The 15,030-nt window shown below is 42.7% G+C and overlaps 1 protein-coding gene across 2 annotated transcripts in view; it reads left to right on the plus strand.

Annotated features, from left to right (window-relative positions):
* The first annotated feature begins 460 nt into the window (after positions 1-460).
* BLTP1 (bridge-like lipid transfer protein family member 1) overlaps positions 461-15,030 on the plus strand; it is an 87,742-nt gene continuing 73,172 nt past the window's right edge. Inside the window, exons 1-5 of one of the 2 annotated variants that reach the window (XM_066547908.1) lie at positions 461-541; positions 8,048-8,177; positions 10,773-10,889; positions 12,330-12,408; positions 13,048-13,112. In XM_066547908.1, the coding sequence (XP_066404005.1) occupies positions 8,081-8,177; positions 10,773-10,889; positions 12,330-12,408; positions 13,048-13,112 (358 nt within the window). In that variant the 5' untranslated portion in view covers positions 461-541; positions 8,048-8,080. Of the gene's footprint in view, positions 542-7,973; positions 8,178-10,772; positions 10,890-12,329; positions 12,409-13,047; positions 13,113-15,030 lie in introns of those variants that run through there. The other variant, XM_066547907.1, reaches the window with a different exon arrangement.

Genomic DNA, 15,030 nt, shown 5'->3' on the forward strand with positions numbered 1-15,030 from the left:
CAAACCCCTCCGGTGCCTCGCAGTTAAGCGCTGCGCGGACAAGGGCGAGCGGCGGCTGCCGCGGGCGCGCAGGCGCTCGCTCCGCCAGCCGCTGCCGGGCGGGCACTACCCCTTCTCCCGACATAACGGGCAGCCAGCCGCGCCGGGGGGAGGATCCATCGGCGACACTCCAATTTGGAGGCCGTATGCCCGCCAGCCCCGCAAGGTACCGGCCCCGGCCACGCCCGCGGCCCCCGCGCACATCTGGCGGCTCCAGCTGTGCCCGCGCCTGCGCGCGCCGCGGAGGGGCGGGCGCGGCTCCCCGCACACACACACGGGGCGGGAACCGCCCCTCGCTATTGGCGGAGCGGCCCCTCGGTCCCGCCCCCGCGGGGGGCGGACGGCTCTGCCATTGGCCGCGCCGGCCAGCGGCGCCTCTCGGTTGGCTGCGGCGGCGCCGTGGGCGGGGCCGCGCCTTCACCGTGAGGTGCGGGAGGGCCCCGGCTGCCGCCGCCGCCGCCGGTTCCGGGTCCGCGGGGGAGAAGCCGCGGAGGGCGATGGCGTAAGTGCGGGGGGGAGCCGGGACCGGGCTGCGCTCCGCTCCCCACCGGGATGGGCCCGGCGCGCAGGGCTTGGCCCCGCCGCTCGCCCTGGGCCTGCCGGGAACACGCAGCCGCCCCCGCGCCGGGAGGAGCCGCGGTTCGGCGCGGGGCTCCGCCGGGCCGGGACGGGGAGGAGGCCCGGTGCCCGTCCTTCCGCCCCGCAGGGCCGGTGGTGACCCCCGGGGGCCGGTCCCGCCGTGCTTACCGTGGTCCCGGCCGCTCCGCGGGGGAGCGGTGCCCGGAGAAGCCCCTCCGGTGTCGGGAATTCCGTGTTTTCCCTTTGGCGTGCGGTGACGCCGTGCAGAACGGCTGCGAGGCCGGGGGCGGGAGCTCACAGCCTCCCGTTGTGTCTGGCCTGCGAGGGAAGTTTCCCTGGACGGTGAAAGGCGTTGTCTGCCAGTGCCTCGGGTCCTGAGAGGGTTTAGCACACACACGGGGGTTTAACACGGCGTGCACCTGCTTTTTGGTGTGGCTGAAGCTGTAGTGGTAATGATACGTAACGATGTTACGATAAGGTGCTTGCACTTTGCGTTATCAATAAAAAACCCGATGTAGTTACCAATGTATCGTGTACATAACAGATATAATACACAATATAGCACTGATACGGTGGAGGTGTGTTTTGGAGGTAGCCACGTAGCAAATATCCCAATCACAGTCTCTGTCTGGACTGGTTTACCATCGTAAGGCCCATCTCCACAGCAGCCTTCACTCAACTTTGTGAAAACTTCCCAAGTTGGCAGTTTCCTGCAGTGTGTAACTTTCTCAGGTTTACTATAGAAAAGGCCACAGTTGTTGCCATGTGAGTTCTTCTGTTGTGTCACTTAATCCAGTAATTCTGCTTTTCTGGCTTGTTCTTTTTATTGCGGCCGTGCAGGGTTTCCCTCCCTTGCTTTTAATGTGCAGCGAGCAGCTAAACAGTGGGGCCAGAAATTTTGGCAACTGAGAAGAACAACTGGAGGGGAGCAGGAAGTATTCCTGTTGTTTGTTAAAGTATGTTAATAGGTTACTCAAACAGCCATTGATAAAAACAGTATTGATTGTCCACTTAGGCAGTTGGCTCTGAATGGACGATCAGGGATGTTTGTTTAGGGTCATGGCCTGAATTTGCACATTCTGACAGTGACCATGAGTAGGTTTTGCTCGTGGTGGATCGTTTGGGCTCATTGTGTGAAGGTAGGGATACATTTAAGTAGATCTTACCCTTGGTTGTGGCGTGCTGAAGTCACTCACCCTTTTGGGAATGCTGTTAGAGAACTTTGGCATGTGAAATGTGCATCAGCTGCTGTTCGGCGATTGCTCTTTTGCACCATTATATCCTGTGGGAAATAGGCAAGAGGTTAGTTAATGCTTTTGGTTAGCAGCATGCAGAGTTCTCACGTGTTGCTGTGACATGTAATCGCTTCTCCTATCACTGCTTATCTCCTCACATAACTTACTCTAGCACTTGTTGCTGCACCGAAATCTTTGTGGTGACTCCAGGCTGGGGTGAACCAACAGGTAGTTTCCTTAAGGATGATGGTGTTTGTAGCTACAGGACTGACTCTTTGTGAGGTTTATGGCCAAAGACTTCCTCTTTCTCCAAATTATGGTGATGTGTCAAAAGAGAAATTTAGAGCAAGTGTACTTCTGGAAAAATTCATAGGTGTGGAGTAGCTCGCTGAGTTTCCTAGAGTATTTCAAAGGTACAGTACTGTACTCAAATTAAAAAAAGGGAGGAAAAAAAAAGTTATTACCTTGTTTAAACCAACAACAAAGGCCCCAAAGGCAATATTTTTATATTTCTCTCTAAGTTGAGGAGTGTGCATGAGGGAAATTCTTAGTTATCTCTACTGTTGTAAGCCTTTAGGTTTCATTGTTTGTGCGTTTTGGGGTTTCTTTTTTTTGGTTTTGTCCTTTTTTTCCTCTGCAGCATCAAAGCTTGGAAATGTAAGCAGGAAAAGAACCAGCTCCCCTGAAGGAGTCTGGGAGGCAAGGTTAAGAAGTGTATTTTTAGTGTTAAGCAGTTAAATGAAAAATCATCCCAATTCAACCAGGTATTCCTAGGCTAGCAATGGAAGTGCTGTGTGTTAGTTGCCATAGCAGGGGTTTGTCTTTGATCTCTTTCCGAGGCAAACTCATGTCATTTACTATTAAAAATAGATAAATAAAAGCTACCACTTGTGCTGTGAACTCTACGTCATTGGGCAGGCTATTGTGACAATGATTTTTATCTTGTATCTTACCGTTCCTTTGAGTATGCTTTATTTTGATTTAATTCATTTTGAAGTAGACCTGTTATTTGCTGAGCTACTGTAGTGCAAATTTTGTTTGGCTAAGGCTGTCCACGCACCGGCTCAACCAGGTGTGGCTCTGCTGGGCTCTGCTGTCGGCGCAGCTGCTTCTGCTGGGGGTTGCAGCAGGATTTCATTAGCACAATCAAAGCTCTAGTTTATTTTGTTTACAGTTTACCGCTAGCGGGACTTCAAGCACGGGCAGAGAGGGAGGGACATAGACCTGATTGTGGGCTGTTTTCTTAAAAAAGCTCAGAGCTCATTTCAGTTGTGTACCAGGTATGAAGGCAATGAAATTTGCCCTGTGGCAGAATTGCTCTGCGGGTGCTGTCACTTCCCTTGGTTTTTTTGTCTGTTTTTTTTTTTTTTTTTTTTTTTTTTTTTGAGAACAACTTTCCTTCTCTTCCTTCCTCTTTCCTTTGCTTGCTGACTGAAGAGTAGCTGAGTTTGCTAAGCTGTGCTGGGATGGGATTGAAGTGTTTGACCTAGCTGGAGAGTTTTGGGATAGGTGCCAAGGTTGGCAGCTTGTTGTTTTGTGGGAAGTGTTTAATGTGCCTCTGGGTGCTGACAGTGTGAGAATATCCTGAGAGGAAAACTCTGTCTGTGTTTGTGAGCCTCCTTTATTATATCATTTACTTATCTAAACCTCTGATTTCATAGCAGAAGTGCTGGAGACCCTTTGAAAGGCAGTGATGGAGTGGGTAATGCAATAAATACCTTTTTTTTTCCTTTAAAGAGCTGCCTTAGGTATGGCTTCTTTTTTGAGATGAGGCATCCAGACGTGCCATCTACATGCATTTATTGACACCAGGGGGATTTAATGTGTCACTGTGGGTGTAATTGTAACTCCACTGATTAGTAATTGCTGAGGAAGTTGGGAGTATCCTTGGAATGGCAGTTAACCTATAATAGCACCAATTAACATATATTCAATAAGCACTTGATTTTGTGTGGGTCTGAGGGATATGTCTGGCAAATTGAAACTCCTGGTTTATTCTCCCTGAGGATTCCAGTAGTAATAAGAGAATTGGCCATGTCCATTATTTCCCTGCCCACTTCATGACCATAGAAAAGTATTTCTTCTCAATATAAAATGCCAGTTTTTTCTGCACCTTTGGACACCCCTTTTATTCCGCCGTCTCTACAAGGACGTGCCAAGAGAATGACTTTACAAAGGATGTGGTAAACAGACGTTTATTTTTCTTTCTCCTCTCCTTGCCCAGCTCAAGACCCACATCACCCTAATGCTCCCAGGCACTGAGTGAAACATTTGTTGCCTTTGTGCTCAGCTGTAGGTGCAGGACAGACCTTTTCCAGGTGGGTGCAGCTGTCCCTGCCAAGTGGCTGCGCTCTGGTCGCAGAGTTTCGGGTTTCTCTCCTGCCAGCTCTTGCATATATGCATGCCTCCTGTAAATATTTAATGACTTAGCTCCAGCACAGGTTTGTTCTTGGTGTTGAGTTAATTTGCCAGGCTGAGGTTAAAACAGAGTTTACCTATCTGATGTGATTGCAATGAGTTTATGAAGATTAGGAGCAGCTGCTTTTGAGTATTTGGCATTTTAGGGGTGGAATATTTGCGGTGAAAATTGGTTTGGGCTTGTAACACTGGAAGCAGGCTGAAAATGGAGTGCATCCCCTCAGGATTATAACTTCCCTTGCCTCTTTTTAGTACTGTGAAGAATGGATTATGTGTGACAGAAGTAATTAAAATTCACTTTTAAAAGTCTGTTAAGTATATATTTTTGCTATAAAGACAGCCTGGCTGACCATGAGGTGCAACTTGACATTAAAGTCAAGCCCTCATATCTTTAAGGCAGTCCAGTGCCTGCCTTGAGCATGCTAAGTGCTCCAAACGTGCATAACCTGAAAAGCAGGCCCCTGGTATTTCAGTTTGGGCATCATAAATGAGGGATTTGGCCTTTATCTCTCCTTGCTTCAGATATTCATTTGGAGAAAGACAACTACATGATGCCCTAAAGGACTGCTGTGAAGATAAAATATGAGTATCAGTGTTCTGTCACCTCAGTGCCACAGAGTATTTCTTTTCTCCTGTCTTCTTCCCAGGAGAAACCTAATACATTTTGTATTTATTAATGTGGTGTGTGGTAAATGAGAGCCACAAGTGACATAATGAGTAGTAAAAATGTGTTTAAAAAATAAGGCAAGGGGGGAAGGCAAATAAATCCAAACACTTACCATGGTCTTAGACTATATTCATCACAGAACAGCACAGACCTTGAGAAAAGATGCTAAATAAATGCAGAGATACAAATGTGAACTTCTGGGTTTCTGTTCCTCTTTGTTACATTTTCTTTTGTGTGTTTGCATGGTTGGCAAGAGTCAGCTTCACACCCTCGGGTCTTGCCATTCCAAGAGTAGTTCCTTGTAGGGTTTACTTAAGAGAATTCAGTAGGCAGCATGAGAGAACATTCCAGCCTCAGCAGCCTATGGATCACTGTTCTGGAGAGTGCAGCAGCTGGCTCTGATGGCAAAGCTGAGTTTGCACCCAGGAGTAAATGTAAATGCAGCAGGGTGTGGGCAGTGAGAGGCTGCAGGACTCACAGCTGTGGTTACAGTGTATAGGGCATGGAGGAGGAAGGCTGCAAAAGATTAGGATTTAAAACAGTGGTTACAGTGTATAGGGGCTGGAAGGTGCAAAGGAATGCTGGTTACTCCAAGTAGCAGCTACCTGTTCTGAAAAGATTGGATTTCTTCCTCTAAGTTATCCTGAGAGGCAAATTGTGTCTGGTAGAAGTTATCGTAAGTTATCCTGATGGTGCAGATCCTGCCCCGTCATCCTCTGGGCCTTATAGATGTGTGGGGACATGATGAACACTCTGTACTCCTGAAGTCTCTGCTTGCATCCCCTTTTTATTACAGTAATTGATAATCTAAGTGGATTAAGCACCTGGTTGCTCTGAGACCTGTGTTGAGAGCTCACATCCAGTGCAGGTGTTGCTATGCCTGGTCTTGGGTGGTTACACTTTTATTGCCAGCATCCTCCCTCAAGGAACTTGATCAAGGGCAAAGACTACCCTAAATAAAAGAAAAAAAAAATAAAATCAGTGGGCCAGGGTGTTAAAGGATCATCTTTGAAGCTCACATGTGTTGTACTGACACGTGCTGAGTGATGGGGGATTCTTGAATTTATTTGCATGCAGGTAGGAAATGTATCTCAGAAAAAAATTGAAAGTATGTCCAGTTTATGGTTATGGGTAGTGATGACAAAAAAAAAAAACCACCCAAAAAACCACTGTCTTTATTTAAGTAGCTAAGTATCAAGATCCAATACTTTCAGTCTCCAGGTTGTCTTGCCACTGTCCTATTTAATGATTTTTTTTGACGTGTTTCAGTATAATGTAATTTTGGGTGATAATTTCTTAGGAAAAATCCATGGTTTGCTTCCTTGGTGAGGTTAAATATTGGTGGTTGAGGCAATAGATAGACAGTCCTCAGCTACTGACAACATTTCCTTGGTGATCTTGGTCACAACAGAGTGACCCTGTTGTCCTTAGGTGAGAAAGAGAGAGGTCAAGTCTTTCCATCCTTTTATGCTGGAAGTGTTGATTTGGCTTTTTCTCTTTACCCTGTGATTCAGGGGTTAAAGGCTCTGGAGGCTGCCTGCAGAGACATCATCTGCTCCATCATACACACTGACTGTGTGGCTTTTTTATCAAGGTACTGTGGATGTCTTAAAGCAAATCACAGTGCCATTATGTGCTTTAATTTGCTGTTCTGAAGACCCTTCTGAAACAATGGCTCCTTTCTTAGTCTGTGTGCATTTGTGTGATGTTTATTCCTCTTATTCCTCCCCCTTGTAGGGGAGTAAGTTGGGAGCTTTTTTATCATCCCTGCTGGAAACTGGTGTTGGTTCCTTGTGTCTCTTTGTTTCTTTTTTTTTTTTTTTCCTGTTCGCTGCTTTCATGCTATTTCCTCCCCATTCTGTTTCGTCTTGCAGAAGGGGTAATGAACAAATTATTAACCCTTTTTCTTGGGACTGTGCTCCTATTGTTGTTCTAAACACAGGCTGTTGCTTCAGGTACAACAAGAGAAACAAGTGCATTAAAGGCACTTTTCCCCCCAACTTCTTCCAGTTAGAATACCAAGAGTAGTTTGAGTATTAAAGGGTAAAAACAGATGAGTTGCTACATTTACAGTTAACATTTGCAAATACTTAAAGCTGTTATGCTGAAAAATTAAGGACTCATCAATATTAGTTTTATGTTCCAGAGTCCTTGATGGAGAAACCAGCAGAGACTTCATAACAAAGGGGAGCACAGTCTACTCATATTTTTTGAGGGGTGAATACTGTCAGGAAGTCAGGCTGCAAGGAGCTGGGAGGTGTTAGAAAATAAAAAAAAGAAGCAGAATTAATGCTTCTTTTTTTTAGAAGAAGATTTGACATGTAACATCCAAAGGAGAAGACTTCAAATGAAACCAATGCTGCAAAAATACTGCTGTGTAATTACAGATGTTGCTCAGTCGAGCAATTCCCTGCTAATCACATTTAATTAATATAAACCCAGTTGCAAGGTGATTTATGGGTGATTTGAAGAGGTGTGTAGGATCAGAAGGACTGGTTTTTCAGAAGGACTGGTTTTCTGTTCTCTATGACAGATCAACCAGATAGTCAGTTTTAACAGGATGATACAAACCCATCCTTAAGCAGAATTATGGACGCAGCAGATCAGGAGGTTTTGGGAATTTTCTGTAAATCCTAGAAGAGTCTCCTTTGGCCTTTCCTTCTGCAAGGGCAGGGGTTTAGCCTCATGTTACATTTTTGCATGTTAGTGAGCTTAATACAGCCTCATTTTTACTTGCATGTTCAGTTGCCTTTTGACTTAGTGCTGTGGCACAACAGTTTTGGACACTTATTTGCTTTTGAATGCTGTACAGGGCATCCAGGGTACTAAATTTGGAGGGCGTATTTTGGTATTTTGTTGATATGTAACTTTGTTTGGGGCAGTCTTGTGCCAGGAAACTGTTCCAGCAGAGATGATTGGAAGTGTTTCTGGAACTGTGGAGTAGAAGAGGAGGTAGCTGAGAATCGTGAGGTTGTTATTGAAGGAATAAAACGAGTACTTGAGTATTTGTGTGAAACAGACTGCTGGAGTGGTACATAGTCCGTTTTTTCCAAACTGTACTTTGCTTGTTACTCATTTTGGTTTTGGAATGGTTTTCTTTTTCTTTCAGTTCTATAGGTGCTGGTGCAAAAACAGTGTAGCAATGGATCAAAGAAAAAATGACAGTTTTGTCCCAAGTATCACACAGCTGGAAGATTTCCTGACAGAACATGACTCCAACGTGGTTTGGCTGTTAGTAGGTAAGGTTAACTCTTGTGTCTTGGTTAGATTTATTCTATGCTAATCCATAACAAAGGATTAGCATGACAGTCAGCTACAATCATTTCCAATATGTGCCTCCCTGCCATTTAATCTGGTGTAGTTTGGAAAATGATCTAAGGACTATTGTGTTTAATGACACAGCTTCCTGACTAAATTGTGTGCCACAAAGAGCCTTTAAGCCAAGCTGTCATTCAGGCAGTTATGAGCTGGATTTGTAAACATGCCTGATTTAGGTATGCTGGTTGTTTTTGGGGTTTTTTTTAGCACTAGTGCTATTACTTATATTGATGTAGGCATTTTTATTCATCTATAAACAAGTGGCTCAAGGATAGCAAAATAAATATGAAGTTGTACTCAGGTCCATTTAAGAATACTGAAAGTGTGCAATGAATTCAGACTTTTCCAAAGGTAGATAATTAGATAAGGTCTGCTTTCCTGCCTTGACTCTTGGACTTGGAGTGATGGGCAACACAGGATCAACTATTTTATTTTTTCACTTTCACTTCTGACAAGTTAAAGTCTATTGGCTATTGACATACTGGAATTATTTTTCAGTAGGCCAAATTAAATAGAAAGGACAAGGGTAAATTATTTGAGAGTGCTTACTGTTTATGTTTCACTTTTAGCATGTTGAAATGGAAAGTTTGTGTTCAACATAGAGTTCTCAGTGTAGTCAAGATGAAAATAGGGGAAGTCACTGGTAGTAGCTCATGGTAAAATGTGGAACAGATGCAAATTGATCTGAAAATTTTGTCTTCAAAAGCTTTGGCTTGCTTCCTGTTTTGAGGTTTGGATAGAAACACATTCGAATGATGTTTATTAAGTGACCCAATTTCAACCAGCCTTTCCTCCTTTGCTTTTATCTGCTGACCTATGGCATCCTGTTATAAGGGAGCATAAAGAGATATCAGTGTTTTCCTCTCCTGAATGCTGAAACAGCTAACTACTGCTCTCAGTAAAAGGTGATGAATTTTAGAGATGAGAGTGCTCCTCAAAGAACCGTTGCTCGCTTCTGGAATCGTTTCTAAAAATCACATGCAGTAAAACTTCTGAAATGCCATTTCCAAAACTTGGTTTCAGTGAAGAGGCTTTAAAAATCAAGAATATAATAATGAAATTAATGAAGTTTATGGGATTTGGTGAAGGAAAAGGCTGCAGTTTGTGGCAGAGGTGAGTCTAGTGCTGAAGGCAATGGATCAGCCTGGGAAGTGCACTGGTTTCCCAGTTTTTCTCAGTATTGTTTCACCTTGAGAGGGCACCTTCTTGACTGCAGCCATCTAGCAGTGCCGAGTTGAACTTTAATCTCAAATTAAACCCTGTGGACCCTCACAGTGTGACTCATCCCACCTTTCTCCCTCCCCAGAGAGGACCAGCAGGGAGGAGCTTACTCACCTGTTAGTGGGGGAGGTGAGCACTGTCCTTGGAGTGTGCCTGCCCTCAATGCCAGCTGCAATTTCTCTCCTGGGGTGTAGATTCCACCCTCCCTGCTCTTTGCTGTGTGATCACCCACACAGACTTGGTTTGCTTGAGTTTTGGTCACACTACATCCATTTGGGAAAAAAATAAAGGAACAGTGGAAGAACAGATAGACAGATAGGTTTTGTAAATATTTTTTTTTCAGTAATTATCTGAGCTCTTCAAAGTTAAGGTTCCTATGTGTTTCTGCACTTTAGATTTTTCACAAAAAAATTCCATTTTTAGCATAAATAAAAAAATTCTGTTACAAAGTTCATGGTTTTTTTTCCCTACTCTGCTTTGGGTGAAAGAGAATGGTAATTATCAGTAAGGTGAATTAGAACTAGTCCATTCCTTGGCAGTGCCATTCCTTTTGGGTTTGTCCTTCTGGAAGCTTAGAGAACCCTTGTAATTAGAAATAGGTTACTAGCTCTTAATCAACTCAAGTGAAAATGACTTTGGGGACTAGCAGACCTAATTTTTTTTAAAAAAACTTGTTCCTCATTGGATTGCTATTTCCTTTTTTCCCTATCAAATTCCATGCTTGAACTGTTGAGGTATTTCTGCTAACCCAAGGGCTGGTGCATTTCTCTCAGGAGGCAGTGTTGTAGGAAATGGTTTTGTATATGATCATGTTTCCTGTGATAATATATCAAAGACTAGAAATTTAAGTTACAGCTCACAATTTGGAGAAGAGTAGGGAAGCTATGTAGCATGACTTGGGTGTTGAGGTTTTTTGGGGTGCTCTGAAATAAATGTCCATGTGGGAGAATGCATGTTACAATTCCATCTATAAAATCTAACTTCTTAGATGGTAAGTGATGTATGAAATAATCGATGCCATCTGCACATCCTTTGGGAGGACAGTTTTTTATATATTGGGAAATGGAAGAGCAGTGAAGAATCTACATTTTTCTGGACTTCCCATTTCCCCCCCCATCTCTTCACACCCTTCTCACACCATCTCTCTGAAAACACCCACTCAATTGTCCCCTCAGTTTCAATTTTTTTAGAGGGCAGGAAGAACACTGCTAAGCCTCATAGTCCTAATAGGTAAGGTTTTTATCTGGGTCAGTGTACTTTAAAAAATGCTTTAATTCATTGTAATCTTTCAACAGCAACAATATTGTCCTGTGGATGGATTATCTACCTAACTTACTATAACTCCCGGAACATTGGCCTCATTTTAACGTTGGTTCTTAACAGATTATATAAACATGGCTACATCCATATTGGTAAGTTATGATTCATGTAATGCCACTCTTTGCTGCTTTTATCATACCTCAGTTTGCTAAAAACTTGAAGTCAGCTCAGTGTTCCTTCATTGGGTTGATTTGAAAACATTCAGTGGATTCAAAGCAGAGATTCAAGCATTAAGTCCCTGTTCCAGCACTGCCCTTGCTTTCTAAATAAGCTGTCAGAACAACTAATCACAGGTTGATTCATACTGGGACTATGATATGTAGAATTGATACTGGCTAGAACATTTTGCATCAAAATCTATTAACTTTTTATTAAAATATTTTAAACTTTTTTCAAGAAAACAGGTCAGTACAAATCACTTGGGCACTTACCCACTTACAAAAATATCTGGTGCTGAGTCACAGAGGGCTGTAGCCCACAACCTCACTGATCACACTTCTAATTTTCTTTCACTTGCTCCTCTGCCTTCCTCTGTCTGCTTCACAGAATAGCAATGACTTCAGTTCTGGACTTGTTCTGCAACTATACCTCATAAATGTGGTGAAAACTTAAAACCAAAAAATCCCACTCACACTTGGCCTGCCACAGACACCCTTTTGCAATTCAGTTGCTTGTATCCTCAAGAACCTAAGAACTGTATTCCAAACCACGTTCGAATCCAGCTTTTTGGAAGAGCAAAATAGATGAAATACTTACTGGCTGCTTCACTTGATCTGTAGGCTTTTATTAAAATTTCTCTGTGAAATTGCCATTAAGTAAGGACAGCTGATATGGCTGGCCAAATATGTGGTGTTCTTTATGAACCTCATCAGTAAGTAGAACATAACATTAATGAAATCCAGTGATTTACAGCTTGGTTTCAGCAGTTGTTTAATGTTGAATTTGGTGGTGGTTTGGGTTTTTTGTTTTTGTTGGTTTTTTTTTTGGTTTTTTTTTTTTTTTGGGTTTTTTTTTTTAATTATGGTGTACTTTCTGTGAGTGAGGTGAAAAGCCTTATGAAAAATCTGGGCTGTTGCATTACCTGCTGGTCTTTTCATACTTATTAATCCTTCTTGCTGCAAACATAATTTGTTGTAATAATTGGACCAAAATCCTTACAGCCATTTAAAGTTTTTAAAAACAGTCCATCAGGAATCTTTGTTCCTCTGATTATGGTCTTGCACACAATGTCCTGAAACTCCAAATGTTCAAAACAGCTTTTCTAATTCTTTTGAGATTTGCATGGCACCTGGATGTTTCTGAGTGACTCATGTACCTCAGGGGCTTGGTTGTGTTGTTGGGTGGTGCCAAACCCAGCATCCCTTAGTTGTGTACTTGGTCTCCTGTGTTCTGAATCTGACTTGCCTTCAGCAAAGGAACTCAAGATAGCCAGTTAACCTATTTCAGATACTTGAATGCTGTATTCTCTCTGTTCACAAAATCAACAGCTTTATGGTAATAAGCATTTTTTAATTTTTTTTTTTTATAATTAGGTTCCTTTTCATTTTCTGTCCTGTCTGGAAAAGTCATGGTGCGTGAAATCTATTTCATCACAGAGGACATGTCCATCAGGTACGGATTTCCAAGGGAGCCCTCCTTCTAAATAAGTATTTTAAATACAGGTCCAAATAGCACAAGTGACAGTGTAGCTTTCCAAATGAGCAGTGTATTTGTAAGTGTTGGACTGTCTCTTTTGGTGCTAGTATTTAACACTTCTACCTACTTGGGAGCTCATTTGCTGTTTTAGCCTTATCATGTGGAAGTGAGTGCTGGATAAGATGGTTGTTATTCTTCCATCTTATATTTGTCAAATAAACCACTTTGGAGTGTGAAGGAGAACTGTGTTTTCATTTATGTCTTTGATTCCTTCGTGCTCTTGCTCTTAAATCTGCAGGATTCACGTTGGCCAAATAGCTGGCATTTACTTACTGGGATTCAGAAGAATTTGTTTTGTGAACAGCATGCCAGCAAATAGTTTGTAGTTTTGATTGTTGCTGTTAAAATTGGAAAGCCATGAGGAGGCAACGGATCTGGGGTTTTTTATGAGCTTCAGCTAAAGCAGGAGTTGTGTAATACACTGTGTGCTGTAATGCTTTGTGCTTTCATGTTGCTTGTAGGCTGCCTCAGCTGCAGACCTCTGCACAAATTGCTTGTAGGATGTTGGATTGTTGCTCTCTCAACTTCTGTTTTATTCCAATTTGTTTGGTTTAGAATTCAAGATGGATTTATCATTTTTCGCTGGTGGAAGATGTACAACCCTAAGCAGAAGCAGCATGGTAGGTTTCCCAAAAAGCTTTCCAAGTCTAAATTTACAGGTAACCTACAGAAATACACTTCCTTTGCACAATCACAGGCATGCAATTGCTTTGTTAATGTGTACCTGAAGTACTGTGATGCTCAGAAGGTATGGATTTGTTCACTGGTTGCAGAGTAGATGCAATAAATACAGGATTCATTATCGGGGACATGAACCCTTCCTGACACCAACCATTAATCTTAATAGTAGCCTTCATTAGCTGCAGTCCAAGCATAATTGTCTCTGTATTGAAGTTGATAACTATGATGAATAGAGATGTCTCATGTTCTGCAAGTGATTTTAGTTTGAGTTTGAGTGAGTGTTGTGCTTCCAGTATTTTAGCTAAAGTGTTATAGTAGGGGATGTCCTTTAGTATTTGACAAGCCCGTGTCTTGATGACATCTCTGGCTACAGAAGTGAGGGAGTACAAAAAAAATTCATTTTTCTTCCTTACCTCTGGCTGAAGATGGATGATTAACACAGATGCAAGAGATGAATTCTATCTGCAGAAAACATAGAGAGAAAGCATAAGTAGCCTGGGGCTGTGTGCTTAATCATTTATAGGATTAGAATCTAGCTGGATGAGACTCAGGTCCTGCTTCTCTTTACTTTTGGCGCCATCACAGCTCCATTGCCTATTCAGGGAGGTCTGGAAATGTCGGCTATCTACAGCTGAGTACACTAATTGAGAGGGTCATTGAACTTTGGAGGGTTTTTTTTCCCACCTTGCCTTTGGAAGTGGCTTCTGCTGGTGTGAAGCCTCTCAGAGTTGTCAGCAAGCTCATGGAGCTGTTGCTGTGTCAGTGCAACTCAGCAGTGCTGCATGCAGAATCAGTCAGGTGAATGTGAGACTCCACTCTGGGCAGTGATAGGAGTTTGGAAGAGCTGCCCATTTCTATTTATTGAGGCACTGCTCACCCTCTGAGGTGGTAGTGCACAATTCAAATTCGCTCTACAGTAAAAAAGTCATTCAAGAAGTGGAACCTAGTCTTAGAGTTAATTAGATTTTGCCAAACCTGTTACTGTCCAAGGGGTTTTGATAGGACTGTCTTTACCTGCTAGTTAAAACATATTTCTCTGGTGGCTCAGAGAATGAAAAATGAATTTAATGCAGTGAAGATGGTTACCTGTCCTCTATTGGTGACGTTTTTGCTTGGCTTTAACATTTCCTGCTGGCATTTAAGGCCAGGTGATTAGTGGACAAATAATCCAAGTAACCACAGAAGTTAGAGGTGTCCAGGTCTGACAAAAAAGTAATGTGACTAAAATGCTCTTGAAGGGTTAAGTCATGCTGGGACTTGAGGTTTTGTGTATACTTGGGAAATGGAAGTGGTTTAGGAACAAAAGCTGGAGTATCATGTTGTGGGTAGGGCACACCCCAATGACTTGGTTTAGGTGCCCCAGCCCATTATCAATTTTCACATTGTGAAACAATCTGGTAGCTACTTGTACATAACTTACATAAATGCTGCTTTGAATAATTTAGTATCATAGCATTCAGATTTGCTTGTCTCTTTTTCCTTACCCCTTTTTGTTTCTTTTCCAGAAGTCTTTTAGCAAACCAAATTGATCTGTGGAGGTCAGACCTTATTTTGTTGTTAGGAAAAAGAGCTGCATGTCTCTTTAAATCCCCTTTAAATAGATGAATTAGTACATATGATTTCATTTAGTAAATCAAGTCTAATGCTTGCATCCAGGAATTGAAAAATTACATTTATTTGTCTTCTTGATGCTGTTGAGATCTCCTGGGTAAACAATTGTGTGTCCCAATCTTTGTCCATGTCATTCTTTGCCTGACTCTTATTGATGCAAGTTAAGGTTGGCAACAAATGGATTTGGTGGTGCTTTTATGAAAACAGGAAGGAACTGAAGCTGGTTCATTAATTTTTCTCTGTCTC

The sequence above is a fragment of the Molothrus aeneus genome, chromosome 4 (genome assembly GCF_037042795.1).
Source record: "Molothrus aeneus isolate 106 chromosome 4, BPBGC_Maene_1.0, whole genome shotgun sequence".
Classification (NCBI taxonomy): Eukaryota; Metazoa; Chordata; class Aves; order Passeriformes; family Icteridae; genus Molothrus; species Molothrus aeneus.